This window comes from Selaginella moellendorffii, unplaced genomic scaffold, assembly GCF_000143415.4.
Source record: "Selaginella moellendorffii unplaced genomic scaffold, v1.0 SELMOscaffold_24, whole genome shotgun sequence".
NCBI lineage: Eukaryota > Viridiplantae > Streptophyta > Lycopodiopsida > Selaginellales > Selaginellaceae > Selaginella > Selaginella moellendorffii.
This window is the reverse complement of record NW_003314285.1, coordinates 902,931-928,406: the sequence shown is the minus strand read 5'-3', so window position 1 is coordinate 928,406 and position 25,476 is coordinate 902,931. Positions and strand designations below refer to the sequence as shown.

Here is a 25,476-nt window from a genome sequence, read left to right as displayed (position 1 = left end):
ACCTATGTAGCTTCTCAATCACACAACGATATCCACCTAGAATAGAAGAATTATGGTAGGCATGGATAAAGTGTCGAATAAAGATTGAGGGCACCACCAACTTTAAATGATCATTAAGATCCATCCCCAAATTAAAGAAGATCATTCTCAAAACAATATTGAGAATGTAAATTCTGAAATGGCAAATCTTTAACAAGTGATGCAGGATTCTTAAACCCATTATGAAACTTTCAGATCCATGGCTCAACATTTTAAGCTTTACGAACCTTATCAAGAGAAGGTAAATCTTACTTTGCACTTTATGAACACTAAACATTAAATATAGCAACTGCTGACAACACAAAATCCTTATGTAAAAATTCCATAGATGATAGAATCGTTAGAAATATGAAAAGAAAGCAAATAAGGAAGAGGAGCTCGAGAAAGGGCGTCAATATTAACCATAAAACTCCTTGGGTGATGAAAAACACTAAAATTATATATTTGAAGTTTTAAAGCCCACCAAGTAGTACAATCAACTAAGTTCTTTCACTTTAATAACAAAGTAACCACAACATAATCACCTTCTAGGAATGTCCAAGAACCATATAGATATGCATAAAGTTTTTCAAAACTCTAAACTGTTGTTAAACACTCCTTCTTTATCGTGGAGTAGTTCATTTCTGCTAGTTGTAATGTATGGCTAATATATAATTGACTAAACACACTCAGCTGTCTTGTATTAACACACCTCCAAGATCAATATTAAAAGCATCCATATGCAAAATAAAAAGTCAAGTGTAGTCAAGATACATCAAAGTTGGAGGAGTTGTCAAGAGCTCTTTAAGATTTGTAAATATCTACTCACAATTCATGAATCAAATGAAAAATAATGTTAACAATTTCAATAATACTTACAATGAGAAACTTCACAATTGAGAGGAGCTATGATAAAAGGAGAGTTTTATCTCTCTTGGGCCACACAAACAAGCAATTTTTGCTCACACATTCTCCTCTAGCTCAAGCCATATCACATGCTATTGGCCAGCCCAAACCTCACAAAAATATTTTAGAAGAACACACAATAAAAAAGTGATATTTACTAAGTTACCTCCCATCAGATGACTACTATTGGCTGGATCCAACAGCCTGGAAAGTTTGGCAACTCCTATTATAGATTACCCTTAACTATTCATGATAAATATTTATAAAGAAAATATTGTTAGCCAATATTATCTATGAATTAAAAGTAAATATTCCAAAGGTCATCTTCACTTATAAAGAAAATATAAGTATCATACTTTTTGGTTTGCTAAAGCAAACCTGTAGGGGGATTGAGATAGTAGTGGATATACCTAGAATATATTTGGATATTCTAGAATATTTTACCATCGTACGGTTACTATTCATTTAGATTTATCTTGTATTTATAATTTAAAAATATATTTATATTTATAAAATTTCTTAAACACTTTCTAGTATATTCTTTTTTATTTTACCATCTAATGGTTGATATGCAATAAGATTAATTTTGTATTTATAAGTTACAAACATGCTTCTAATTATAAAATTTTATTTGATCAATTAGATTAATAAGTAAAAATAGCACTCCTATTAAGAAAACCAAGTGTTGCTACATGCAACGTGTAGCAATTTATTACACTAGCAATACTGTACTTCATTAACTTGTCATTTCTCCTTCCACATGGGCTCATTAAAATTGAAAGTGTATCAACAATCACTCATCTAATATCTATATTTTGTTGGTAGCTCTAACAACATAATTATATAGGGGTTTATTAGTTATAACTCAACTTTAACAACCAATCAACTTATCAATCCTAATCCATACCTATTAACTTTTTTATGGAACATTGTTCATTACTTTGATATATGAACTTTTAACCATTATAGCTAGAATGTGTTAAGTCCTAGTAGATTGAATCAAGCCCTTACATCAAAGAACATTATAAAGTTGGCTTTAAGAAGATAATGATACAAAAAATGATGAGCTAAATCCTTTGCAAAGTGTCACAGTTGCAAATGACATCAATATTCAATTCTAATGAACTTCAAATCCACTAATTTTTCAAGAGTTTACATCACACCTTTAAATGCCAACTATAACAAATCAAAAGACACTCACTGAAGGACAAATGTTCATGAACCTACAAATCTTTGATATATCTTGAGTATATTATAACAATTGCATCGAATAAGAAGGCTAAAGAAGAAGAAGAAAAATGACTTTGCAAGTTCAAAGCAAAAGAGGCAATGAATTTTAATATTGGTAAAGCAACAAGATGAAGCGGCAAATATTGCTAAAATAGACAGTTAAATTTAAAAATAAAGGAAGTTATAAAAATGGTTGTTAAGATATTTATGATCTACAAAATACTTTAAAAAAACTTCATTTCTAATTAATATGCAAAAGAAAACTAAAATAGTGATGAAGTTTTGGTTGACACTACATAAACATTTCTCATGGAAGAAGTAAATCTAGATTTTCTCTTGAACGCATATATATTTTCTCAACTTGGATTAACTCTTTATAATTAAATTTAAACTCAAATAGTGTAAATCTAGATAGTGAAGATATTCTTGTAAAAAAGTCCCAACATAGAACAATGTTGTTGGGTCATTGCCAATATCCTTAATTAATTTTAATTTTCTATTTTTCAATAATTAAATTGATATATTTGTGTAAGAAATCAAAGAGAACAGCTTAAAAGACTATTATTATGGTTCAAATATATAAAAAAAGAGTTCATGAATAAAAATGCACCTATTTCTAATCAGTTAAAGGTTTTAAAGTATTGGGTTGAGTGAAATCTTTGAAATATTTAAATTTATGAGTTTACACTATAAAGATTCAAACCATGGTTCTAGATAAAAACATTATATAAAGTGATTGGTAACCCACAGCCATTAATCTATAATATTTAGTCAATGATTGATAAGTAATAAAATAATCAAATTTCTACATCATTGTTTATTACCAAATGAATTTTATAATTATCTGAAAAAACCTTTAATTTATTTGATTTTGAACAAAAAATATGAGTGATCCAAAAATGAATTTAAGAAAGTTATATTCTAACTATGTTATTATTTTTTATTTTTCATTTCAGAAACTTGTTTCTCCAAATTTTATAATGGAAATAATGTTTTGTAGTCTTTCTATTTTAGCATTTTGTTGTTTATAGAAAGTTTTCCATGACATACATGATTCAGTTGTAAAACTTAACCAATAAATAAATAAAACCATATATTAATATTTTTATCATATAATTTCACTAAGTTTTTAAAATAAAAGAAAACAATATGTATATAATAAATTTTTTATTACCTTATTTTTAATATAATACTTACTTAGGCTTTTTTTGTCACTTTTTTAACATTATTTTTAATATTATAACATTTATTTCTAAAGAAAATTATATATTTTTGGAGAATGTAAGTATTGTAAGTTGTTAAGTTCTTCTTCTATAATGTATCTAAAAATATATTTATCTTTGATATTAATAATTTCATATAATTATGTAAACGTATAATTATAAAAATCTTACCAAAAAGTTTTTCTGCCTGGACAAAATTGGTCACTCTTGAAAAGTATTTCAAACAATTTCTACACAAAATACCCACTCCTGGAAATGTAGGAGGTTGGCTAGGCTTTAGTTCTCCATCTTGTGTGGTGGCTAGAGCTCTTTGGGGTATATCTTTCATCGTCACAGAGCGCAATTTTCTCTCTTACACTGTTAAACATATGAAATCAATCACTCGTGTAAGAGTATTGAGCGAAGATAGGCCTTCTTTTCTTCATATGTAGTGTAGAGCGGCTTGGCAACCCCAGATCTCTTGAAAACCTTGTCCAGGAAGTCTCTCAGGTAAGCATGGTCGGAGATTTTGATGAGAGACGTCGACTCCATGAAGGCAAAATATGAAGCTCCGAAAAAAAACTGCATGAAAGAAAGCAAATACTTAAACCTTTCGATGGCAAAGTCCCAATGCGGAAGGCCCTTACCCTTCTCATTGTTTTGGTCCAAAGCTGAAGCCAGAAGGAACGGGAGTAAATTCGCCAACACCCTGTAGAGCAACTTAGCACACATATACTTTCGTTTCTCGATTGCCACTTACTTGCGACCTTTGGAACGCGTATATAAGTATCAGTGACGCTCTCTGTGGTTTCCAGTGGTCACCAAGCACAAGCCATCTCTACAAGCACACAAAAGAAAAAGATTGAATCAATTGTCATTTCAAATAAATGACTTACCCGAAAAAAAGGTAAAAGTATGTGGAATGGAACTCTAATTTTCTTCTTAGTGGGATCAGACGGGGGCTTGCAACGCTTTATGCATGCTTGAGACAGCTCTTTGTTCTCTTTGAGAACGTCCTGGAGAAAAACAAAATGTTTCAGAACTAAAAATGTGTCTGCTTGCTTACCATGCATACGGTCCCAGTCTTGGCTGCCTTGTGCAGTTCTTTAAGCCCCGCTGAGATTTGCTCGCTCAAGGTCCGTGCTAAGAAATTGCGAATGAGATGCGTGACCTGTGAAGACGAGCCATTTTCTAGCTATAATGTGCCTTATGAAGCTACCCTTGTTGATAGATGTTGTCTATCGCGCTCTGGTACAAATGGTTCGAATAACGAGGCTGCATAGAAAGCCTGAAAATTAGCGTCGAAGAGAGGGAAACAAAAGGAATTACATGAGGCAAATTGGACGAGTGCGGGAATAAACTCCACAAGTGAAAGCTGATAAGCTGATGGGCAGTTCGTAGCTTTTAAACCGTCATCGAAACAACTATCGACCACATCCTCTGCAGCAAATCGTTGATAATCAATAATTAATTGGAAATTACATAGAGTAGCTTACCACCAGCTTGATCAATACACAGCTTTGTATCAACAAATATTTCTCGAAATTGCTCCTGGAAAAAGGCTGCTTGTCAACGAATCATGTAAAGCACAAAGAAACGAAAACCATACACAATTGAGTACTCCAAAATCCTTGTCCTCGATCTCATCGCCTTTGGCACAGTACCAGATTAAGACCGATTGCACGATTCCTAGACAGCAGCGGCGCTGTACACCAAGTCAATCAAAAAACTGAGGCGTATACGCGGACATACCACAGTCCTTTTCCCAAGTCTCATAATTGATGTTAAGATCTCCGGCAACAGGATACTTCGTCCAGTCTGCCAATCAACCAACACAATGTCAAGTCAACCGTGACAAGCCTTTACACCCTTCCAAAAAAGTACCTATGGAGTCTAGAACAGTGTTGGCCCATACGACTCTCTTATCAGGCGGAGGAAGGGGAGGTGGAGGTTCCATAGGAAGAGGATTTCCCTCGCTGTCCACTGCGAACACAAGTCACGCCAACAATACAAGGCCAGCTTAAGCACTGAATTACCAGCTGGGGCCAGTGGAGTTTCTGTTGTTTGTGCAGGTGGGGCTTCGGTAGGAGGAGGTTGACCTTGAGCAGTTTCTACAAAGAGGAAAACCAGAAACAATGAGCAAAACGATTAAACAAAAGAAAGAATGCTGACAAACCTGAAGGAGTTTTAGTAAGCTGTTCTAGTTCTTCTGGTTTTTTATCTTCTTCTTCTTGTTTTTTGGGAAAGAAATCCTTGATGACCGGAGCTGGCTTTCCCTCGTAGTAAACAGTGAAGGACTCGGGCCCTCCTGAAATATGACATCTTAACGTCAGCATTGATGAAGGACAGAAAGAACAAACGGCCGATCTTTTACTTGAGCATTCGACTTCCACTTGAGCACCATCTTGTAGAGTCTTGTTGATAATCAAGTCGGGGTGAAACACCTCTCCTCCCTATTAAGCAGTGAAATGAGAAAGACTTTAAAGATCTTACACGACTTACCATGGATCGCACAGCTTGAGGCACATATTTCGCAGGGACATCACCTGAGAGAGGGAAGAAATCCATGAATAACGAAGCATTCTTCCCAAATTCTCGCTTGCCTGTGTTGTAGGCCATGCGCGCACACGCCGCATGCGCGAGCCAGCGCAGTCGCTGGGATCCGAGACCGCAAGCCACCGAAACCGTCCATTCCCGGAAATCAAACTCATTGATCCGCTCCTTGAGTAGCACCTGATAGAATCGATCGATACTCACTCCAGCGAAGAAGAAGAAGAAGAAGAAGAAGAAAAAGAATGCGCTTACCTGAACGATCATCCTCAGCCTAACCTAGCCCTAAAGTTTCTCGTTATAACGGTTTCGTTTAGGAGTGGTGTGAAAAGCTTTGCTCCTTCTTGATGATACTCCTTTGAGCGCTCGAGCGATTCCACTCCGGGCGATCGAAGGATGGGGTCTGGAACAGTGGCGCTCGGCGTCTTAGGTAAGAATCCAGTCCCACATTGCGAGATTTCGATCTCATTCCGCGATATTTCGGTGACCTCGCAGGAAATATCACGGCGATGATCATGTTCTTCTCCCCGCTGTAAGCACCGCTTCCAGATCTCTCGTATCTCGGCCTCCATTCCCCTAAATCGATCTTGTTTCTTCGCTGCTTTCCAGGCCGACATTCTCGATCATCTACAAACAAAAGGATACCGGGCGGTTCTCGGCGTTTCCCTATGTGTGTACACTCATGAATTGCTTGCTCTGGTTCTTCTATGGCCTGCCCATCATCAGCGAGAACAACATCCTCGTCCTCACGATCAACGGGGCCGGCATTGTGATTGAGGCGGTTTATCTAGTCATCTTCATCTACTACGCGGCATGGCCTGTCAAGGTACGCTCCATAGCTCGAGTTCTTCTTTGTTTCTCTTTCTTTGCAACTTTGCTTTGTTCTTGAGCTTATGGTTTTCCTGCAGACTCAAGTTTTGCGGAGTCTAGTGTTTGTGATCTTCTTTTGTGCGATCACTTTCGCCATCACGCTGGGAGCGTTTGAGGGCGACGACAGGACAACGTTTCTGGGATCAATCAACGTGATAATCAACACGATGATGTATGCAGCACCGCTGTCGGTTATGGTAAAACACTCACAAAAGCTGAGCTTAAGATTCACACAAAACAAACAAACAAGGTGATTAAAACAAATTCTCTGGCGATTTTCTCTCGGTCTTGTGGATCTCGCTCACTTCACTTCTCTTTCTCCTCTCCAGAAAATGGTGATCGAAACCAAGAGCGTGGAGTACATGCCTTTCATGCTTTCGTTGTGTAGCTTTGTCAACGCTACAATCTGGGCATTGTATGGTATTCTCAAGCAAGACAAGTTCATTATCGTGAGTATCTTCGGGCGTCAACTCCATCTAGAGTTAACTTTTCGTATCGTTTTTCGTTTAGATTCCAAACGGACTGGGAGTGCTTCTAGGCGCACTCCAGCTCGGCCTCTATGCAAAGTACCGTAAATACAAGACTCCTCCGGCCTCACTAACAGAAGGAATCGCTGCCGCGTACACAACCGAGGGAGCAACAGCGACGGACCTCTCGGACATCATAACTCGAGGAACCACAGATCTTTCGGAGGCCATCTCCACCTCGGCAGGCACTGCAGGTAGAGTTCTACCTTCTCCTCCCGCGGCAATGCCTGGTGCTCCACCGACGACAGCGGCAGCCACACACGTTCACTCCGAAAGCCTCAAGGTCGAGATCATGGGAGGCAGAAAAGACGAGATCAAACCGAGCCATCGTCTGATGAAGGCACCATCGGCTCCGGATCCAGTCGTCTCCAGGCCTGACTACGCTAGAACAGCGTCAGCTCCAGCTCCGCAGCCTCCTCCATCGACTCAAACTCAAGCTCCAGGCTTGAAGCCAGTTCCAACGTTCAAAGTTTCGCCTCCATCGCCATCGCCACCGCCACCTCCAGAGGAAGCTCAGCAGCCTTCGACAGCGGTGGAAGCGCTAAGTGGTGTAGCCAAAGTTATGGAGGCCGTCAAGGAAGCTCCAAAGACTTTCAAGGACGCGGTGTTGAAGGAAACTCCTCCTCCTCCCGCCGTTCCTCCCAAGATGAAGGAGACCGTCTCCGTGGTCACTCCCAAGATCAAGGAGCTGGCGAGGGAGGTTACGTCCAAGGTTGCTCCGTCCGGCAGGGATCAACCGACCAAAGCTCCGGATGAGGTGGCTGACGAGGCGAAAGCCCGGAAAGAGCAAGAGGAAGCTTTTGCGAGGATGAAAGCTCAAGAAGAGCAGAAGAGAGCAGACGAGCTGCGGAGGCTCCAGGAGGCTTTTGACGAAGAGGAATACGGGGCTGAATTGGAAACCATCTTTCTGTGATGGAGGGATTTGGGTGATTTAACTTAGCTTGAAGGTTTCTCAGTTTTAAGTAGCTGCATGATTGACTGATGAAATGATTATTTGTGATTCTCACAGCACTGTTATTCTTTGCAGACATATCCCAACTTGTTTGAAAGAAAATAATGGTGGCAAATTGATCTTGAATGTACTATGAAAAGTCTCACAACGTGGAAAATATGACAAGTGAAAAGTGATTTATTTCATCTAGTCATAAATGGCATAAGAGGTCACTACAAACAATGTGTAGTTGGAATTCACTGCTAAAATGTACAAATGAGTTGACAAACTGAGAAGATGAAATCTCTTTATAAACAACCAAACAATCTTCATAGCCCATGACAAGTGGCATACATTTGAGATAAGGTTGCTAACCTAAGAGAAAAAAGAGTGAGAGACCCTTGAGCTATTTGGCTATGGAAGATTTCTTGTGGAAGATTCTATGTTCTTGTGGTGTGTTTTTGGTTGTTTGGCTGCTCGTTCCTGCTGCGAGGAGCCTGTGGCACGCCTGGAGATTCCGCTGCTTCTACGCCAAGCAGGGCATTCCAGGGCCTCCATTCCGATTGATCGTCGGCAACATCCCCGAGATTCGCAAGCTCTTCAACTCGGTGCCAAAGTTTGAGACCAGCTTCCACGCCGCGACCAAGTTCAGGGTTATTCCAGACCTTGCTACATTCCAGCAAACTTATGGTATCACTCCTCTCTGTTTGTTCTTTGCTCAACACAAGAAAAAAGTCTTTTCTGGTTCTTGAAGTTCCCTTCATCTGATCGATCACCATATTGTTACAGGGAGAATCTCAGTTCACGAGCTTGGCTCCACGACTCGAATCCTGGTGGCTGATACCGAGCTAGTGAAGCAAGTTCTTATGTCTCGATCCTCTTCCTACATCAAGGCCGATTTGTCTCGCCAGATCCTCAGAGCCGTTGTTGGCAGAGGTGTTGTTGTCACCGACGGAGATTTCTGGAGACAGCAGCGCAAGATTCTCAATCCCGCATTCAAGCTTGCATACTTGAAGGTGATACCCATGAATACAAAATCCGATTTTTCTAATGTTTCTCCGATTCTTCTACAGGGATTGATGCGGCATATGTCTGGTGCTGGAGAAGATCTGGCCAGGAAATGGAGCTCTCGAGAGACGACGAGAATCGATGCTCACAGAGAGATGGCGGCTCTAACCTTGGACGTGATCACAAGAGCGTCGTTTGGAGCAACCATTGGAGGCACCAACACTGGTTACGCTGCTTTCGAGTGCTTGGACAGGCTTCTCTCTACGGGACTGCTCTACATGAACAGCTACAAGCGGCTTATACCTGGATACAGGTGATCGTTCACGAGCAAAACTTTCGAAAAAAAGTCGATTTTTTCTCTGAAAACTTGGTTGTGATGAAATAGTTTCCTGCCAACACGGGAGAATCTCCACCTCCGGCGCAGTGAGCAATACGTGAACACGCTGCTGCGAGATATAATTCGCAACCGCTGGGCCGAAAAGACCAGAAATCCTGACGAGAACGGCAAGCCTGTGTATGATCTCCTCGACATGATGCTCGAGGCCGTGGAGAACAAGTCGCCAACGATGACAATGGACCAGCTCCTGGACGAGTGCAAGACAATCTTCTTCGCGGGTCACTCCACCACCGCATTGACGCTCACTTGGTCACTGATCATGCTCTCGGTCCACCAAGAGTGGCAGCAGCGTGCCAGGGACGAGATCTTCGCAGCGCACAAACGGTGTGGAGGTCGTGATCTAAGTGCTGAAGATCTCTCAAGCCTCGAAGTTGTAAGTTCTCTATAGTGTTCTTGCAGCTCCATTTGACTAAATCTCCTGTTTGATCTGAAGGTTGGCTGGATCATCCACGAGGTTCTTCGACTCTTCCCTCCGGTTTCGACCGTGACGAGACAGTGCCATCAAGCCCACGAAATCGGGGAGTTCTCCATTCTTCCGGGAACTCTAGTCTTGTGTCCGCTGGCTCTGCTGCTCCAAAGCAAAGAAGATTGGGGGGACGATGTCTCCGAGTTTAATCCCGAGCGTTTCATCAACAAGAAAACCAAGGACATATCCGAGTTCATGGCTTTCGGAGCGGGGCCGCGGATGTGTCTCGGCATGAACTTCGCATTGATCGAGGCAAGGCTGCTCCTCTCGCTGCTGCTCGCCAAGTTTTCCTTCACGCTCGCTGAGGATTACGTCCACGCTCCCGGAAGTCCTGTCAGTATGAAACCAGTATATGGTGCTCCTCTACTTGTGAAGAAGCTGTAGAAAAAGAACTGGAAAGATTTGCAAAATTCAAACTTTATCTGCCAAGCTTAGAAGGTTTATGTTGTGTGGTGGTTGCCCTATATCCATCTGTTTGGGCGATTGAAGGAGAAGGATGGCTTGCGTATCTCTGTCTTGGTGAGTGCTCCTTCATGATTTTTCTTCGCATTATACAAAGAGAAAAGAGAAACAAAGATTCAAAGACCATGGCTGTGGTTGTTTCTCTTTTCCTTTTCTTCCTTTCGGGCCTACAGGGAGCTCTTTCATGTGTGTCTCACAGTTTCTTTTCTTTATTTTTTCTTTTTTGTCTTTTTTTTTTTCGAAGCTTGAGCCAAGCGTCTCTGTCCGGTTCACGGGGTTCCACTCCCACAAAGAATCCAATCATCTTACGCTCCGATGAAAGCAGCTCTAGCAGACGGTAATCCTCGTGTCACTGTGGATTTTGTTCTCTTTTGATCTTGTTGTCTTGCAATTGATTTGATTGATTGGTGTTCTTGTTCTACAGAACTTTGCTGCTTCAGTCGAGCGGATTGGCATCTCTGGCTGCCATTTTCAACTTCAGGTATTCATCTTTTGTTTGTTCATCTTTCGTTCTCGCCTTGATTAGAGGCTAGAAAAAAATTCCAAAAACCCAGTGGAACGCGACCTGACTATCTTGGAATACAAAAAAATCCGCCGTCCCTTGCGCTGTGCCCTCCAACTCCGAATTGCATTTCAACCTCTGAAGAAGCAAACGATCCATCTCACTACGTACCTCCGTGGTAATAAAATCAACTCTTTTTTTTTTCCTTTTTTTCTCTTGGCTTATGGGAAACGTGGTGACAGGACGTATAATCCAGAAGATGGACGTGGAAGAAAAAACCCCGCCACCAGAGAGCAGGCCATGAAAGAGCTTCTCGCTGTTGTAAGCTTCTAAGAATCTTTTTTTTTTTTTTTGGTTCAAAAATTTTATTTTTTCTTTCAGATATCTTCAACCAAGCCGGAAAACTATACTCCAAACATCGTCAAGAACACTGACGATTACGTCTACGTTGAGTATCAATCTCCCTATCTGGGTGTAAGTTTTTCTCTTTTTTTTTTCTCGGAGTTTGGTTTCACGCTATAATTTTTTAATTTTTTTTTCTTCCAGTTTGTAGACGATGTCGAGTTTTGGTTCCCGCCTGGGAATCGATCGCTGGTTGAGTACAGGTCGGCTTCTCGCGTGGGATCGTCGGATTTCGATGCTAATCGCAAGAGAATCAGAGTAAGCGCACTCTTCCATTAGTTTTGTGGAAATCTAGTTTTGTGGACTAACTTGAAGAACACCACACAGGCTTTGCGAAAGGCGCTGGAGAAGAAAGGCTGGCAATCGATTGGCTTCTAAGAATGTAAAACTTCCAAACCTCCGCGACCACTGCTCCAAATGGCGCGACCAACTTTCCGCAATAATTTACTCCACAGCTGATCTCTCCCAATGATTCTGTGCTTTTGGAACGTTACTGTTTCCTGCACTGACTCAATCAAACGTAGTCTCCAGCGATCCATATCCAAACTTGTGACAATTAAAATCTCTCAATCTCTCTTTTCCTTCCTTATGTTTCTTCTTCTCTGCGCCGTGTCGGTGGCTTTCCAGATTTTTTCTCGACAGAAACAGTGAAAAAAAAAATATCACGAAGAAAACAACGAAACATGGCAGGCATTGATATATAAGCATACACATCACAAACCACGACAGGCATTGGTTTCGTGGATAGAAAAATTTGGCATAAGATTGCACGTCCACTTCGCATAAATTAGAGCCCCTCCAACGGCCATGGGATCAGTCCGTACTTCTGCGAGGAGAGAAAATGGAGCCGTCCGTACAGGACCACACACGCGGCAGGACGCGAGCTCTTTTGGTATATTCGCTGGCCGTGTGGATTGAGGAAGGCTAACTTAGTATTTTCCTCCTCGTCGAGAGAGAGAGAGAGAGAGAGAGAGAGCGCGCGAGCTCCAGGGATATGGCGCTCACATTGGCGCCCGGCGGGAGGGCGCGGCCATCGAATTTAGATCCGCTGCTCAGGTAGGAGCGAAGAATCCGCTGGGGTTTTTCTAGCTTTTAGTGCTGCCGATCGATATTTCCCCGCTTCCGGGAGAAATGCGGGCGCTGTGAAGCTGGGAGCGTGATTCGTGCCCATTAAGGCGGGATTTCGCGGCCGGTGGCAAGGCGGATCGATGGGATTGCTCACGGGGTTGCTTTTCGGGGTAATAGTCGGGATAGGATTGGTAGCAGGATGGTGCTTTGCAATGCGCTGCCGGAGCAAGCAACGTATCGCCAAGGTTTGTTTCGTTTGGCTGGAGTAGCAAATTTATGCGCTATCTTCTTTTCTTCCAGGCTGCGAATATCAAGCTACTAGGGAAAATGTCCCAAGACGAAGTGAAGAAACTTCTATACGATGCCTTCCCCCCGTGGGTGATCTTTCCAGAGTTTGAGCGCGTAAGTGGATTTCTAGTAGCGATAGTTTCTTGTCTTAAGGCCTCGCTTCTAAACTTTTCTCGTCGCAGGTGAAATGGATGAACAAGCAACTCGAGAAAGTCTGGCCTTACGTTGCAGGAGTAAGTTGGTCCTTCCTTCGTCTCTATCTGAGTCTTAAACTATATGTTTGTTTTCCAGGCCGCACAAGAGATCATCCGGGAGTCCGTGGAGCCGGTTCTGGAGCAATACCGGCCGATTGGCATTTCTTCTTTGAAATTTGACAAGCTCTCCCTCGGACGCCTGGCACCGCAAATCGAAGGTGACTCGTGACTTTGTATTGTTTGGTTTTTAGAAAACTGGATGCAGGCATAAGGATCCAGACGCTAAAACCGGGTCAAATCACGATGGACATGGACTTTCGTTGGAATGGCGATGCAAGTATCATTCTGGGGATTCAGACACTCGTCGGAGCCAGCTTACCTGTACAGGTATGGAACGAGATAGAGAAGTTTCACCTCGCACTAAATTTTCTCCTCCTTCGACCAGTTAAAAAACCTCAAATTTTTTGCGACTATTAGAGTGATTTTCCAGCTTTCGGAAAATATACCTTGTATTTCAGCCGTCGTTGTGGCGCTGCTAGCCAAGGTAATGTATCCTTGAGTCTCTTTTTTCGCCATCACTGTGTCACACTCATTTGCTTTTTACCATGCAGCCGAAACCAGAAGTTAAGTACACTCTGAAGGTGATTGGTGGAAGCTTGACAGGAGTTCCTGGCCTCGCAGACATGATAAAGGTTCCGTGCTTCGAGGAAAGCTGCCATTCAAACTTTCGGGGCATTGCTTTTTACAGGATTTGGTCGAGGATGCTATTACGGATCAGTTAGAGTGGCCTCACAGGAGGGTGATACCCATTGGAGGACTTCCTGTTGACACAAGGTACACGTTTCACGTTGCTTTTAACGGCAGTCTTACGTTTTCTTTCGCTTCAGCGACCTCGAGCTGAAACTTCAAGGCCGGCTTACAGTTGGAGTGATAAAGGCCAATTCCTTGAAAAACATGGAAATGTTTGGAAGGTCTGATCCGTATGTGGTTGCGTACGTGCGGCCCCTCTTCAAGTTCAAAACCAAGGTTGTCAATAATAACCTGAATCCCGAGTGGAATGCAGAGTTCAACTTCGATATCGAAGACCATGAGACCCAGCTCCTCACCTTACAGGTACCTGTTACTTTCTTCAGGCTCGAGCTACACATTTCTTGTTGTGTGTAGGTTTATGACGAAGACGTTGGTCAAAAGGATGCTCTGCTGGGAATAGTTTCCTATCGCGTAGCCAAACTTTTGCCAGAGGAAACGAAGGAGGAAGTCTTTGATCTACTTCCATCACTGGACAAGATGAACGTACGCGACAAGAAAGACCGAGGCACCATCACTGTCCGGGTAAGCTATTAGAAACTGAGCTAGCTTTTTTCGGTACCTGGTTTAGCTAAGCTAGCGCTTTCCTCTGTCCGAGCAGCTGAAATACCACGTCTACACGCCGGAGGAACAGAAAGCGGCGATGGAGATGGAGAAGAAGTTCCTGGAAGAGAAGCAGAAGGCAAAAGAGGCTGGAATGATTGGGAGCACGATGGATGCTGTGGGAGGTGGACTGACAAAGGCCGGGAAGTTTGTGGGGAAAACGGTGTCGACCCCGTTTGGAGGAGGAGGCTCGAGGAAGGCTAAAAGTCCTGCTCACGAGAATGGAATCGTGAGGTAATGTGTGGCCAAATCTCTCTTCTTTAGCGTCTAACTTTTCAGGCTGAATGGTGTCTGTGCGTCGTTTGCAATTTGCTCGCCTGATTATAACTGCTACTGCTTTTTGTGTTTTATAGCCACAGACTAGATCATCTTGTCTCGTTTTTTTGTTTTCTCTCTTCTTTTCTCCATTTTCTGTCTGTATATTAACAAAGAAAGATCCCCAAATCCCAAACCTTGTTGATAATTGCTGAATTACATTTGGGTTTTTGTTTTTCCTTGTTCAGAGCTGGAGGCCCCATTTCCGTGTCCAAATGGTTCAATCACTGGAAGAAAGGAGGCAAAGTGCAATCTACCTTGTAAACTATACATACTTTGTGTGAATATTTTTGTGGTAGACAAAACAAAACGAAAGCTTGTAGCTTGAAATGTGGGGTTTGACTATGCTTGACTGGAAGGTATGGTCCTCACCAGTGACACCAACTTAGATGACCCGATGGTCTTTGACACCTTTGGCCATGCTTGTTGCTGAAATCACAGCATTGACCCACAAAAACACACTAACTGTCTTTTGGAGTGTGCTTACCTTTGCTGCTCTCATAGGCAAATATCCCTTTGAAGGGCAAGTCATCCACTGCAAAGAGACAAAGGTTGGATCACCTGTACCACCCAAAGAACGACACAATGAGGCGTTTCTCTCTATCAAGTTTTCTGAACTTAGCCATGAAAACCCTCTTTCTTTTCCCGATTTTGATTGTCCTTCTGAATGTTCTACAGTCTGAAGTACTTGTACGTTTGTATTACCTTCTGTTCTTGTTTCGCTGTCTCTAGTGGGGCATGTTTCATAGAAAACTTCTGATGCATCGCAATCATCCACCTTTGAATGTCTCCATGCACAAAGAGCGAAAAGAGGAGAGAGGGAGATAGACGAGGAAGAACAGATAGCCATGCCTTGGATATCTCAATCAATCTGGAACTTCACAACTGCCATAGAGCTGTGGCTCCCTAATTCGATCTCAATGTCAATCTTCGAGGAACATGACACACAAACAAACTTGCGTAATGTCTAGGCCTTCAAACTTTCAGAAGCTTCTCTTCTCTTTTTTATTTTATTTCATTTCTTTGCTTCTTTCTTTCTCGTCGTCCCTTGATCAGCAGTTGACTCTCAAGCACAAACGGAACAATTTGATATAAATTGGTCAAAACAGTCATTCGGTATTTTAGGCTTTTCGGATTGAAATTTTGTTGCCGGCTAAGCTAGACATAGGCCAGGCTTTCTAGAACAGCGAAACGAGCAAATGGTCAGATTTGCAAGATCACATAGCAGCGGAAGACGTGACACGGCATTTGGTAGAATAAAGTTCTGCAGGCGCTAAACAAATGTATGTGGTGTATGGGTGTATCATGTTTCCAGACAGAAAAGACATTAAGAATTCGTAGAGATCTCCTGGAGAGCTTCTTGCAATTGAAATGCCTTGCGCGAAAAGCTACACACAAGTACACAAGATGCCGGACTTGGCAACAAGGGAAACATATAATACGAAGATGGCGACGATGCCTAGTTTTGTCTTTGTTCTTCGAGAAGATGAGATGAAATTCATCTGTGGGGAGGACTACGTTGTCAAACCGCGTAATGCAAACTACAGAAATGTTGACGGGATGAAATCATGGAAATCCAAGCGAAGGAGTTGCTCTCTCTCTCTGATCTTTTATTGGGACCAGATAAAATCACTGCTTTCGAATTTACCGTGAGAGCTTTTGGCAGTGTGAACTTGTGTAACTGCTGGTGTGCAGCCAAGACTGGAATTTACCCCACGTCATGCCTTTTGGAAATTCTTACCCCCACGTCATGTTTTTGCCCGAGTTACCAAAAATCCACAAGGAACCTGAAAGAGGTGAATTCTTTTTTGACAGTGGTGTAAACTCACAATCTACAAACAATTTGAGGAAAAGATAAACAAACAACGAAGAAGAAGAAAAAGAAGAAGAAGAAGAAGAGGGAAGAAAGAATGAGAGACATGGACAAGAAAAACTCTTTCAAGTTTAAAGCGAGCGGGTGAAGCGAGAAAAATCCATCTTTTTTAACATTCTAGTAAAGTAGGGCCACTTTGGTTTTCGAGAATGCTATCGTGGCTGTAGCTCTCGAGTGTAGTCTTTGGAACAACTGTGGCAAGGAGAGCAAAGGTTTTCGTGTCTAGAGCTAGGAATTTTTGCTGGAGTTTGTGATCGATGATCATCTCGAGTTTGATTTCCCAAAGAAATATAGGAAGAATCTTTTGCCACCATTTTTTTTTCGAGGAGGCCGAGTCCACGCCCACGAATTAAATAAGGAAAGAGCGCGGTGGTCTCTCTATCCCTCGAGAGACGAATTCGATCAATCTCTCCTCGTGGGGGAGAGAAAAGAAAGGCAAAAAAGATGGACTACCACCAGGTGTCTCTGCCCCCAATCCAGCTCCAGATCAACGATTTCAATCAGCCGAAAGAGGGCGAGTATCACCAACTCGTGGAGCTGACGCTGGATGTGAGGAAGGATTCAGTGACCCTCCGGAGCATCGCACCGATTCCAGCGCAGAGCGCCCAAGCGGCTGATCCTCACGGCAATACTCTGCTGCTCGACACACGATCTAATTCCAATTCCAAGAGGGCATCGCCACAGGAGACGGCAGCGCTGATCAAGAGCGCGTCCGCCAAGCTCAGCAAATTCACAGGGGATGTGTGGAGCCATGTCCGGCAATTGTCGTCGCGGTCGGGGAAGAAGGCCAAGGATCAGGAGGTGGTGGCGCCGAGCAGCCGTGGCGCGGACATCCGCAGGCTGGCGAGATCCAAATCGGGGGCCGAGCACGCATTGCAGGGGCTGCGATTCATCAGCAAGAGCAACAACCAGAAGCTGGCGTGGGAATTGGTGTCGCGGCGATTCGACAAGCTCGCCAGCGAAGAGGGCTTCATCGACAAATCGGATTTTGGGCTGTGCATTGGTAATGTTTCCCTTTCCAAGATCTTTCTCTCTCTCTCTCTCTCTCTCTCTCTCCTTTAGCCATGAGAAAAGATCCAAGCAACACTTTCCTACCGTTTGGTTTTGATCGCTCGAAGGAACACCACTGATCTGCTTGGCCTCTGATCGACAGGAATGGAGGATTCCAACGAATTTGCCGCGGAGCTCTTCGATGCTCTGGCGCGGAGGCGAGGGCTCAAGCAGCTCAGGAAGCTGTCGAAGAGGGACATGTACGATTTCTGGTTGCAAATCTCTGATCAGAGCTTCGATGCGAGGATGCAGATCTTCTTCGACATGTAAGTCAGTCCCGCTCGTAATCATGTAATTAGCAGCTGATCCGCCGCCTCATAGGTGTGACAAGAACCTCGATGGACGGATTTCAGAGAGGGAGGTGAAAGAGGTATGCATTTTTACAAACCTTTTGAAACTTCAAAAAGTTTCCAGATTTTGTTTCTTTCTCCTCTTTTTCTTTTTGCATATCCAGAAGAGAATTGCTGAACACTTGCAATGGTGGCAGGTGATAATGCTGAGTGCGTCCGCCAACCGGCTGTCGAAACTCAAGGAGCAGGCCGAGGAATATGCCGCGCTCATCATGGAAGAACTGGATCCGGAAAACCTGGGCTACATCGAGGTAGGAAATGAAGATTTAGACGTGGGAACAGAAAAGAAAGCAAAGAAGAAGCTTCGGATGGGAATCTAAAGTGTTCCAATCCGTCACAAGTATCTCAACGTTTTTTCTGACACCACCTTTTTGGTGCTTTTGGTTTGCATTCCATGGTTTGCAGCTATGGCAACTAGAGACGCTGCTGATGCGAGGACCACACCCCAAGGATCACAGCAGCCAGCAGGCGAACCAGATCATCACGAGCACGAAAGCACCAGGCATCTCACGCCGATTGCAGAGATTCCTGAGGAACTCGCGGCATTCTTTGGGTGATAACTGGAGGCGAATGTGGGTGGTGTCGCTGTGGATTATGGCCATGGCCGGGCTCTTCAGCTGGAAGTTTGTGCAGTACAAGAACAAGGCGGCGTTCCAAGTCATGGGCTACTGCGTTTGTACCGCCAAGGGTGCTGCCGAGACGCTCAAGCTCAACATGGCTTTGATCCTCTTCCCGGTTTGCAGGAAGACGATCACCTGGCTTCGATCGACTTGGCTCGGGAATCTTGTTCCTTTTGACGATGATATCAACTTCCACAAGGTAAGATCACCTTCGAGAAAGTTGTATACCAACTTGGCCGTCAACGTTTTTGTATACTTTGCAGATCATTGCTCTAGGGATTGTTGTGGGGGTTCTCATCCACGCAGGAACTCACCTGGCTTGCGATTTCGTTAGGATTGTCAACTATCCTGACCAGGAGTTTGTAAGGATGATCGGGAAAGGATTCCACAACAAGAAGCCAACTTATGTGGACATTCTTCGATCGGTGGAAGGGGTGACGGGAATTATCATGGTAGTATTGATGGTCATCGCCTTCACTCTCGCGTCGAGATGGTTCCGGAGAGATCTCATCAAACTTCCCTGGCCTCTCAAAAACATTACCGGTTTCAATGCGTTTTGGTACTCGCATCACCTCCTCATCGTCGTTTACATCCTCCTCCTCGTCCATTCCTTCTTCCTCTTCCTTACTTACAAGTGGCACGAAAAAAATGTAAGCTAAAACTCCTTTTTATCTTTTTCATAGCAGAATTTTGAATTGCAGACATGGATGTATTTGGCTGTGCCCCTACTGCTGTATGCTGGAGAGCGAGCGTATCGAGCTTGCAGGGCCAATTACACTGTACAAATCATCAAGGTAAGCAAGGTTTTTGGAAAGATTTTGGCTTTTTCTTATGATAGTCGAAAAGGCTGCGATATACCCCGGAAATGTGCTAGCTTTACACATGAGCAAGCCTCCTGGATTCACTTACCACAGTGGAATGTATCTCTTCCTCAAGTGCGCTGAAATCTCGCCCTTCGAATGGTATGGTGCAAATTATGGTTCTTGCCTTTGAAGCTTATAATGTTTTCCACAGGCATCCCTTCTCCATAACCTCCGCTCCAGGAGAGGATTTCCTGAGCGTTCACATCAGAACTTTGGGCGACTGGACGCAAAAGATGAGGAAGCTCTTCTCTGAGGTACAATTTGTTTCCAATGATATGGTTTGCCAACTTTCTTATTTGATCATTTTATTCTTGTTACAAAGGTTTGCGAGCCATCCACAGACAGCAAGAGCGGATTGTTAAGGGAGGAACTAACCACGGAAGAGATCCCAACCTCGCTAGGCAAATTCCCAAAGCTGGTGATAGACGGCCCGTATGGAGGTCCTTCGCAAGACTATAGAAAGTACGATGTTCTTCTCCTCATTGGACTGGGAATCGGTGCCACTCCCTTTATCAGCATTCTCAAAGACATGCTCAACCAGCGCAAGATGGCCGATCAGCTGCAAGTAAGTGCGCTCAAGCCTCTTCAAACGATCTCTCGTGAGTAACAAAAGCTAGGCTCGATCGATTGTGCTTGCAGGATTTATCATTCTCGATTGATATGAGCAAGTCATTTGGATCTCCCAACGGAGCACTAGCGCTGGAGAGCCCCAGGAGACACTCGCTCGAAAGCCCACGTAGACGCAAGCGGAAGTGTCCCACAAACGCGTATTTCTACTGGGTGACGCGGGAGCAGGGATCGTTCGAGTGGTTTAAAGGTGTCATGAATGAAGTTGCGGAAATCGATCACAAGGTAAAACCTCTCTATGTTCCTCCAAAGTTTGGATTATCAATCTTTTGTTTATCAGGCCGTGATTGAGATGCACAACTATCTCACGAGTGTTTATGAGGAGGGTGACGCGAGGTCTGCTCTCATTGCAATGGTTCAAGCATTGCACCATGCAAAAAACGGAGTTGACATTGTTTCTGGAACTCGGGTATGAATTTTGGGTATTTTCTTATGGTTTTTCTGAGTAATAATATCAATCGTATATAAACTTCCAGGTACGCACACATTTTGCTCGTCCAAACTGGAGCAAAGTTTTCTCAAACCTTTCGACGACGCATGCTAACTCCACAATTGGTCAGTCAAATTGGTTTTCACTTTCCATATAGCTTTTTGATATTCGCAGGTGTTTTTTACTGCGGCCCGGCGCTGCTAGCAAAAGAGCTACGCACACTTTCACAGGAATACACACAGCAATCAAGCTGCAGGTTTGAGTTTCACAAAGAAAACTTCTAGACGAGATCGAAGCAAAAAAATTTAGGCGAGAGAGATGTTATGTACATAATTGTCTAACCATTTGCGGCACAGGCGAAAGCAAATCGCCTGCTACAAAGAGAAAAAGAAAAAGAAAAGAAAATTGAAAACAAATAATAGAAAACTATAGAGAAAGTTTAATCTATTACCTGATAAAAGAAACGATGATCAGGTGCCAGATTGTAGCGAGCTACTCCACGAATCCATGCCCGGAGATCTCAGAACCGGCGAGCTTGCGCCGCTTGGAGGAGGAGGAGGCAAGTCTCCCACCTCCAAGTCACCTTCGAGCATGGCAAGAGCGTTTCCGATGGACGGTCTCTTCGCGGAATCCTCTTGAATGCACCATAGCGCGATCTTCGTAAATCTCTCCGCGACGCTCAGGTCCACTTCCAGGCCCCTGTCCACCAGCGTCGACACATCTCCACTGTGGAAGAGCCTCGCCGCGGTGTGACCGAGAATGAAGACCCCCTGCGATGACGCCGACGATGAAGAAGCCGCCGAGGTGGAAGCCACGCTCGAGGAGTGCTTCTGAATCTCCAAGCTCTTCCGCGAGCTTAGCAGCTCCAGCAGCACGATCCCAAAGCTGTAAACGTCGGTCCTGTCCGTCACCTTTGTATGGAGCCACTCCGGAGCCATGTATCCCGGAGTGCCTCTCATGGCCGTCACTGCGTAGCTCTTCCCCCTCTCCGCGAGCTTCGAGAGGCCAAAGTCTGCGATCCTCGCTCTCAGGTTCTCGTCCAGCAAAATGTTCTGCGGCTTGATATCCAAGTGAAGCACCTGTTCTCTACAGCCTTCGTGAAGATATGTTAAGCCTCTAGCAACGTCCACCGCAACTTGGTGCCTCTGGCTCCAATCTAGAAACCGCGAGTCCTTTCGAAAGATCCATTTGTCCAGAGCACCGTTGCTCATGTACTCGTAAACCAGCAGAGAAGAAGGCCCGTGTATGCAAAAGCCTCTCAACTGGACGAGGTTGTAGTGACGGATGCTTCCAATTGACAAAACTTCCGCTTTGAACTGCTGCTGCCCTTCGTTCGATCCCTCAATCTCCACGTCCATTCTCTTCACAGCCACTGTCGTTCCATCTGAAAGGTTGCCTTTGAAAACCATGCCAAATCCTCCCTCTCCAAGCATCGACTTCTTCGCAAAGTTCCTTGTGGCCTTGTGTAAGTCATGGTAGCTGAATTGCTTGGGAAGACCACCTAGCGTACTGATCTCCTCAACCTGTTCTTGGTTCCTTTTCCTGAGAGCCAACCTCGCCTTGATCTTGATCCAATAAAATCCCACTGGAACCATTGCCAAGAGCACGAATCCCACCACAGCACTTGCAGCGATAACCCCAGTGTTTTTCTTCTTGGATCTTCCTCCTCCTCCTTCAGAGGCACTCACTGACGCATTCGTTTTGCTCCAGCTTACGTCCCTGAGAATTCCATCCCCCGGATCGTATCCAAGAGCGCTCCACACCCCGGGAGTTCCAGCGATGGCGTTGGGAGCACACGGCTCCCAGTAAGCAGTGGCGGCAGTGCATCCAGCTTTGGACGAGCACTCGTCCACGATCTTGGCCACGACGCTGCGATTGTTTGGAGCAGTGATGTTGATATTGGTGAGACAAATGCTGAAGTTGCGCTGGATCCACCCGGAAGCCAGCGATACCACCTGATCCTGGATGGAAAAGACTTGATCCGTGCAGGACAGATTCTCGCCAAAAGTCGTGGAGTAGAGCACGGCCCGGTTGACGATCTGGAGTGGCGGCGAGCACGCATAGAAGCGATAGGCCAGGCCGGGAACGCAGCACTCGGGGCACATCTGCGTGCCATTGTAGATCAGAGTGGAGCTGGGGGCGCAGATGTTACAAGCCGGCGGATGAATCGTCGAGGCAAGATCCAGCGCGAAGCGATCGGTTGCCGGAGCGCATCGTGTCGGGGTAGCAGGCCGAGCCATTGGAGCACCGACCTGGATTCGTGCAGCGAGGCGCCAAGGCGCATTTCTCCTCATCCTTGCCCTGGATCGTTTGCCCTAATGTATGAGGAACTACTAAGGCAAACAACATTACTAGTAGCATTTTTAAAAACTCGCAAGAGAGGGAGAGTTTGTGATCGATTGGAACGTTTCTACCCAGAGCATACTCCAAAACGAACTAAATCTCTGGCGATCGATCGATCCCAATGTCAAAGTCAACTCTAGACTTTCGCGGCGAGAAGATGCTCGCAAAGTCTAACTAAACCACCGCGATCTTTAAGAACCAATCCCCCAGATTGTCAGGATCGATCGCTTTTTCCCCAAATCTCTCCAACTCTACAATGCCCAATTCTATCCCAGTTCTTCTCGCCACGGTCACGCTGTTCTTCGCGGCCGGGAATCCCCAATCCACGAGCAGCGCCTGCGGCAAGCCCTGCGCGAGCGTCAACGACTGCCCGGCCATGATGATCTGCGATCCCTACGGCCAATGCAACAGCGATCCCTCCAACACCCACATCTCCGTTTGCCCAGTCGCCCCGGGCTGCAATCCCGCCCAATCATTCGTCTACACCGCTCCTACCATCGACGAGGATCACTGCGCCACAAACACCACATACTATCTCTACGATTGCTCGCCGCCAGTGTCGCGCCGCCGCCCCAACCCCGCCATTCTCTACTACATCGAGCTCGATAATGGCTCGAGGTGCGAGGAGAAGAAATACCAGCCGTCCGATCTCGTGGCATCCATGGCCACCGGATGGTATAACTATCAACGGCCAAGAGGCGCTTGCGGTAGAAACGTAACGATCACGGCCCTCAACGGCCGTACCGTGACGGCCATGGTTGTGGACGAGTGCTCGGGCATGGATGGCTGTACCGCCGCCACTAGCTTCTATCCACCGTGCTCTCCAAAGAGCCTGGGCGCCACGCAGGGCGTTTGGGAGGCCCTGGGACACAAAATCTCGGAAGGGATCATCGATATAACATGGGAGTTTGAGCGCGCGGGAAAGAGGCCGCGTTTGGAACGGACGGTTGCGATCGCGTCCTCCGTGGCGGCAGCGACGGCTGGGATTGTTCTAGGGCTTGTTCTTGGCGTTTTTGCGTGGCGGGCAGCGCGGTCCCGGGCTAGGGATTGCGAGAAGGAGAGCGAGCTCGGGGGAATGCTGCCGGAGCGATTCAGGCATCGGAAGCTCTGTGCCGCGACCGGGGATTTCGGCGCTGGATCGAAGCTGGGACAGGGCGGATCGGGGTCTGTCTTCAAGGGTGTTCTTCCGGATGGGAGATTGGTGGCTGTCAAGCGGATCGGGGGCTCTGGCAAGCAATTCCGGGCGGAGGTGATGGCCGTGGGGAGGATTCACCACTTGAATCTCGTGAGGCTGCTGGGGTTTTGCATCAAGAGCCCGCTCCACTTCCTGGTGTACGAATTCATGCCAAACGGGTCGCTGGATTCGTGGATTTTTGGCAAGGAGAGGTACTTGGATTGGAGCAGCAGGGTCTCGATCGCCATGGATGTCGCCCGCGGGCTGGCCTATCTCCACGATTCATGCCGCGAGAAGATCTTCCATCTGGATATCAAGCCTCAGAACATTCTTCTGGATGGGAAGATGCGTGCCAAGATTTCCGATTTTGGATTCGCCAAGATTGTCGACAAGGACAAGAGCCAAACGATCACGGTGATGCGAGGAACTCAGGGCTACATGGCGCCCGAGTGGCTCCATTCCACGATCACAGACAAGACAGACGTCTACAGCTACGGTGTGGTTTTGATCGAGCTGGTTTGCTGCCGGAGGAGAATCGAAGAGCTAGATCAGGCAATCGAGGGCGGTGAGGAAGAAACCAGTTCTGGATCGAATTACTTGGCTGGAGTGGAGGATGTTGAGATCCAAGCCGATTGCCACAACAGCCTGATCGATCCAAGGCTGAGGAGAGATCCCAGTTTTGTGGAGGTGGAATGCCAGAAAATTCTGGAGATTGCTGTGTCGTGTACACAAGAGGAACCTTGGTTGAGACCGTCCATGGGACTGGTGGTAAAGCAGCTGGAATCTCTTGTGGAGCTAGAGACCACCACCTTGCCCAGAGGATTCTCTGTTAACTTGCCAACCTCTCCCATCCAAGCCCGATGATACAAAAAGGCAAACATAAGGGGAAAAAGTAAATTATTAACTGCAAAAAAGAATATTATAAAAATATACTTCTCTAACTTCAGTACCTCCAAATTGGTAATAGCTTATCTAGAATTTGTCAAATACATTATTAAGCATGTATTCCTCAAGTTCAGTAACCTGGAGAATGATTAGTTTACCTGAGGGTAAGGACCAAAACCGAATCTTGATTAACTATGAAATCAAAAGGTATAATAGGCAATAAAAATCACTTCCAAATAGTGTTAGTCCAAATAGTGATTTAGCACTATTGTGAGTTTCAATTGCAAAAGAAGATAGTGGGCAAGACCATTAAAATATCCAAATTTCTAACGAGTGGATCTTCAAGATAAAAAAAAAGAATAAAATAAGGAAATTTTGTAAGTTATCATTAAGAAAACTAAGAAAATTGAAATCTGACAAACCATAACTGCTGTGCATCCAGGTGGGGTTAACAATATTGAGGATGCTTTGCCTATTTGCATAAATGTCAAGAACCTTTGAGGCAACACTATAAC

The 25,476-nt window shown here is 44.9% G+C and overlaps 7 protein-coding genes across 8 annotated transcripts; 5 read left to right on the top strand and 2 right to left on the bottom strand.

Annotated features, from left to right (window-relative positions):
- Positions 1 to 4,441: 4,441 nt before the first annotated feature.
- Positions 4,442 to 6,173, bottom strand: LOC9658376. The gene is made up of 10 exons (XM_024679111.1): positions 5,859 to 6,173; positions 5,731 to 5,809; positions 5,533 to 5,664; positions 5,393 to 5,467; positions 5,241 to 5,339; positions 5,109 to 5,174; positions 4,966 to 5,045; positions 4,853 to 4,907; positions 4,686 to 4,796; positions 4,442 to 4,631 (listed from the first exon to the last, which is right to left on the bottom strand). Exons 1-10 carry the CDS (start codon positions 6,171 to 6,173, stop codon positions 4,564 to 4,566), a joined length of 1,080 nt encoding a protein of 359 aa, XP_024534879.1. The 3' UTR covers positions 4,442 to 4,563.
- Positions 6,174 to 8,596: 2,423 nt separating this feature from the next.
- Positions 8,597 to 10,534, top strand: LOC9658374 (cytokinin hydroxylase). Its single transcript, XM_024679158.1, has 5 exons — positions 8,597 to 8,924; positions 9,024 to 9,250; positions 9,308 to 9,555; positions 9,628 to 10,012; positions 10,073 to 10,534. The coding sequence occupies exons 1-5, from the start codon at positions 8,651 to 8,653 to the stop codon at positions 10,487 to 10,489; spliced, it is 1,551 nt and encodes a 516-aa protein (XP_024534926.1). The 5' UTR covers positions 8,597 to 8,650; the 3' UTR covers positions 10,490 to 10,534.
- Positions 10,535 to 10,542: 8 nt separating this feature from the next.
- On the top strand, positions 10,543 to 12,060 carry LOC9658373. Of its 2 annotated transcripts, none has more exons than XM_024679159.1 (8): positions 10,543 to 10,624; positions 10,812 to 10,904; positions 10,992 to 11,048; positions 11,122 to 11,244; positions 11,312 to 11,390; positions 11,451 to 11,543; positions 11,616 to 11,729; positions 11,799 to 12,060. In XM_024679159.1, exons 1-8 carry the CDS (start codon positions 10,602 to 10,604, stop codon positions 11,847 to 11,849), a joined length of 633 nt encoding a protein of 210 aa, XP_024534927.1. In that variant the 5' UTR covers positions 10,543 to 10,601; the 3' UTR covers positions 11,850 to 12,060. The 2 variants fall into 2 exon arrangements, with proteins under 2 accessions (XP_024534927.1, XP_002974431.2); XM_002974385.2 differs by having other exon boundaries at positions 11,122 to 11,247.
- A 347-nt stretch (positions 12,061 to 12,407) lies between these two features.
- Positions 12,408 to 15,076, top strand: LOC9658372 (synaptotagmin-5). Its single transcript, XM_002974384.2, has 12 exons — positions 12,408 to 12,784; positions 12,840 to 12,941; positions 13,010 to 13,060; positions 13,119 to 13,239; positions 13,287 to 13,408; positions 13,467 to 13,565; positions 13,633 to 13,713; positions 13,770 to 13,855; positions 13,909 to 14,134; positions 14,186 to 14,353; positions 14,430 to 14,665; positions 14,935 to 15,076. Exons 1-12 carry the CDS (start codon positions 12,680 to 12,682, stop codon positions 15,008 to 15,010), a joined length of 1,473 nt encoding a protein of 490 aa, XP_002974430.2. The 5' UTR covers positions 12,408 to 12,679; the 3' UTR covers positions 15,011 to 15,076.
- Positions 15,077 to 16,781: 1,705 nt separating this feature from the next.
- On the top strand, positions 16,782 to 21,006 carry LOC9657430 (respiratory burst oxidase homolog protein A). Its single transcript, XM_024679156.1, has 14 exons — positions 16,782 to 17,622; positions 17,773 to 17,935; positions 17,991 to 18,039; positions 18,157 to 18,270; positions 18,425 to 18,838; positions 18,903 to 19,289; positions 19,341 to 19,433; positions 19,486 to 19,601; positions 19,654 to 19,756; positions 19,825 to 20,067; positions 20,142 to 20,354; positions 20,410 to 20,538; positions 20,606 to 20,684; positions 20,734 to 21,006. Exons 1-14 carry the CDS (start codon positions 17,064 to 17,066, stop codon positions 20,841 to 20,843), a joined length of 2,772 nt encoding a protein of 923 aa, XP_024534924.1. The 5' UTR covers positions 16,782 to 17,063; the 3' UTR covers positions 20,844 to 21,006.
- Positions 20,846 to 23,478, bottom strand: LOC112347780 (G-type lectin S-receptor-like serine/threonine-protein kinase SD2-5). The gene is made up of 2 exons (XM_024679157.1): positions 21,011 to 23,478; positions 20,846 to 20,933 (listed from the first exon to the last, which is right to left on the bottom strand). Exon 1 carries the CDS (start codon positions 22,851 to 22,853, stop codon positions 21,030 to 21,032), a length of 1,824 nt encoding a protein of 607 aa, XP_024534925.1. The 5' UTR covers positions 22,854 to 23,478; the 3' UTR covers positions 20,846 to 20,933; positions 21,011 to 21,029.
- LOC112347757 (probable receptor-like protein kinase At5g20050) lies at positions 23,279 to 24,991 on the top strand. The gene has a single exon (XM_024679110.1). The coding sequence runs from the start codon at positions 23,279 to 23,281 to the stop codon at positions 24,938 to 24,940; it is 1,662 nt and encodes a 553-aa protein (XP_024534878.1). The 3' UTR covers positions 24,941 to 24,991.
- The last annotated feature ends 485 nt before the right edge of the window (positions 24,992 to 25,476 follow it).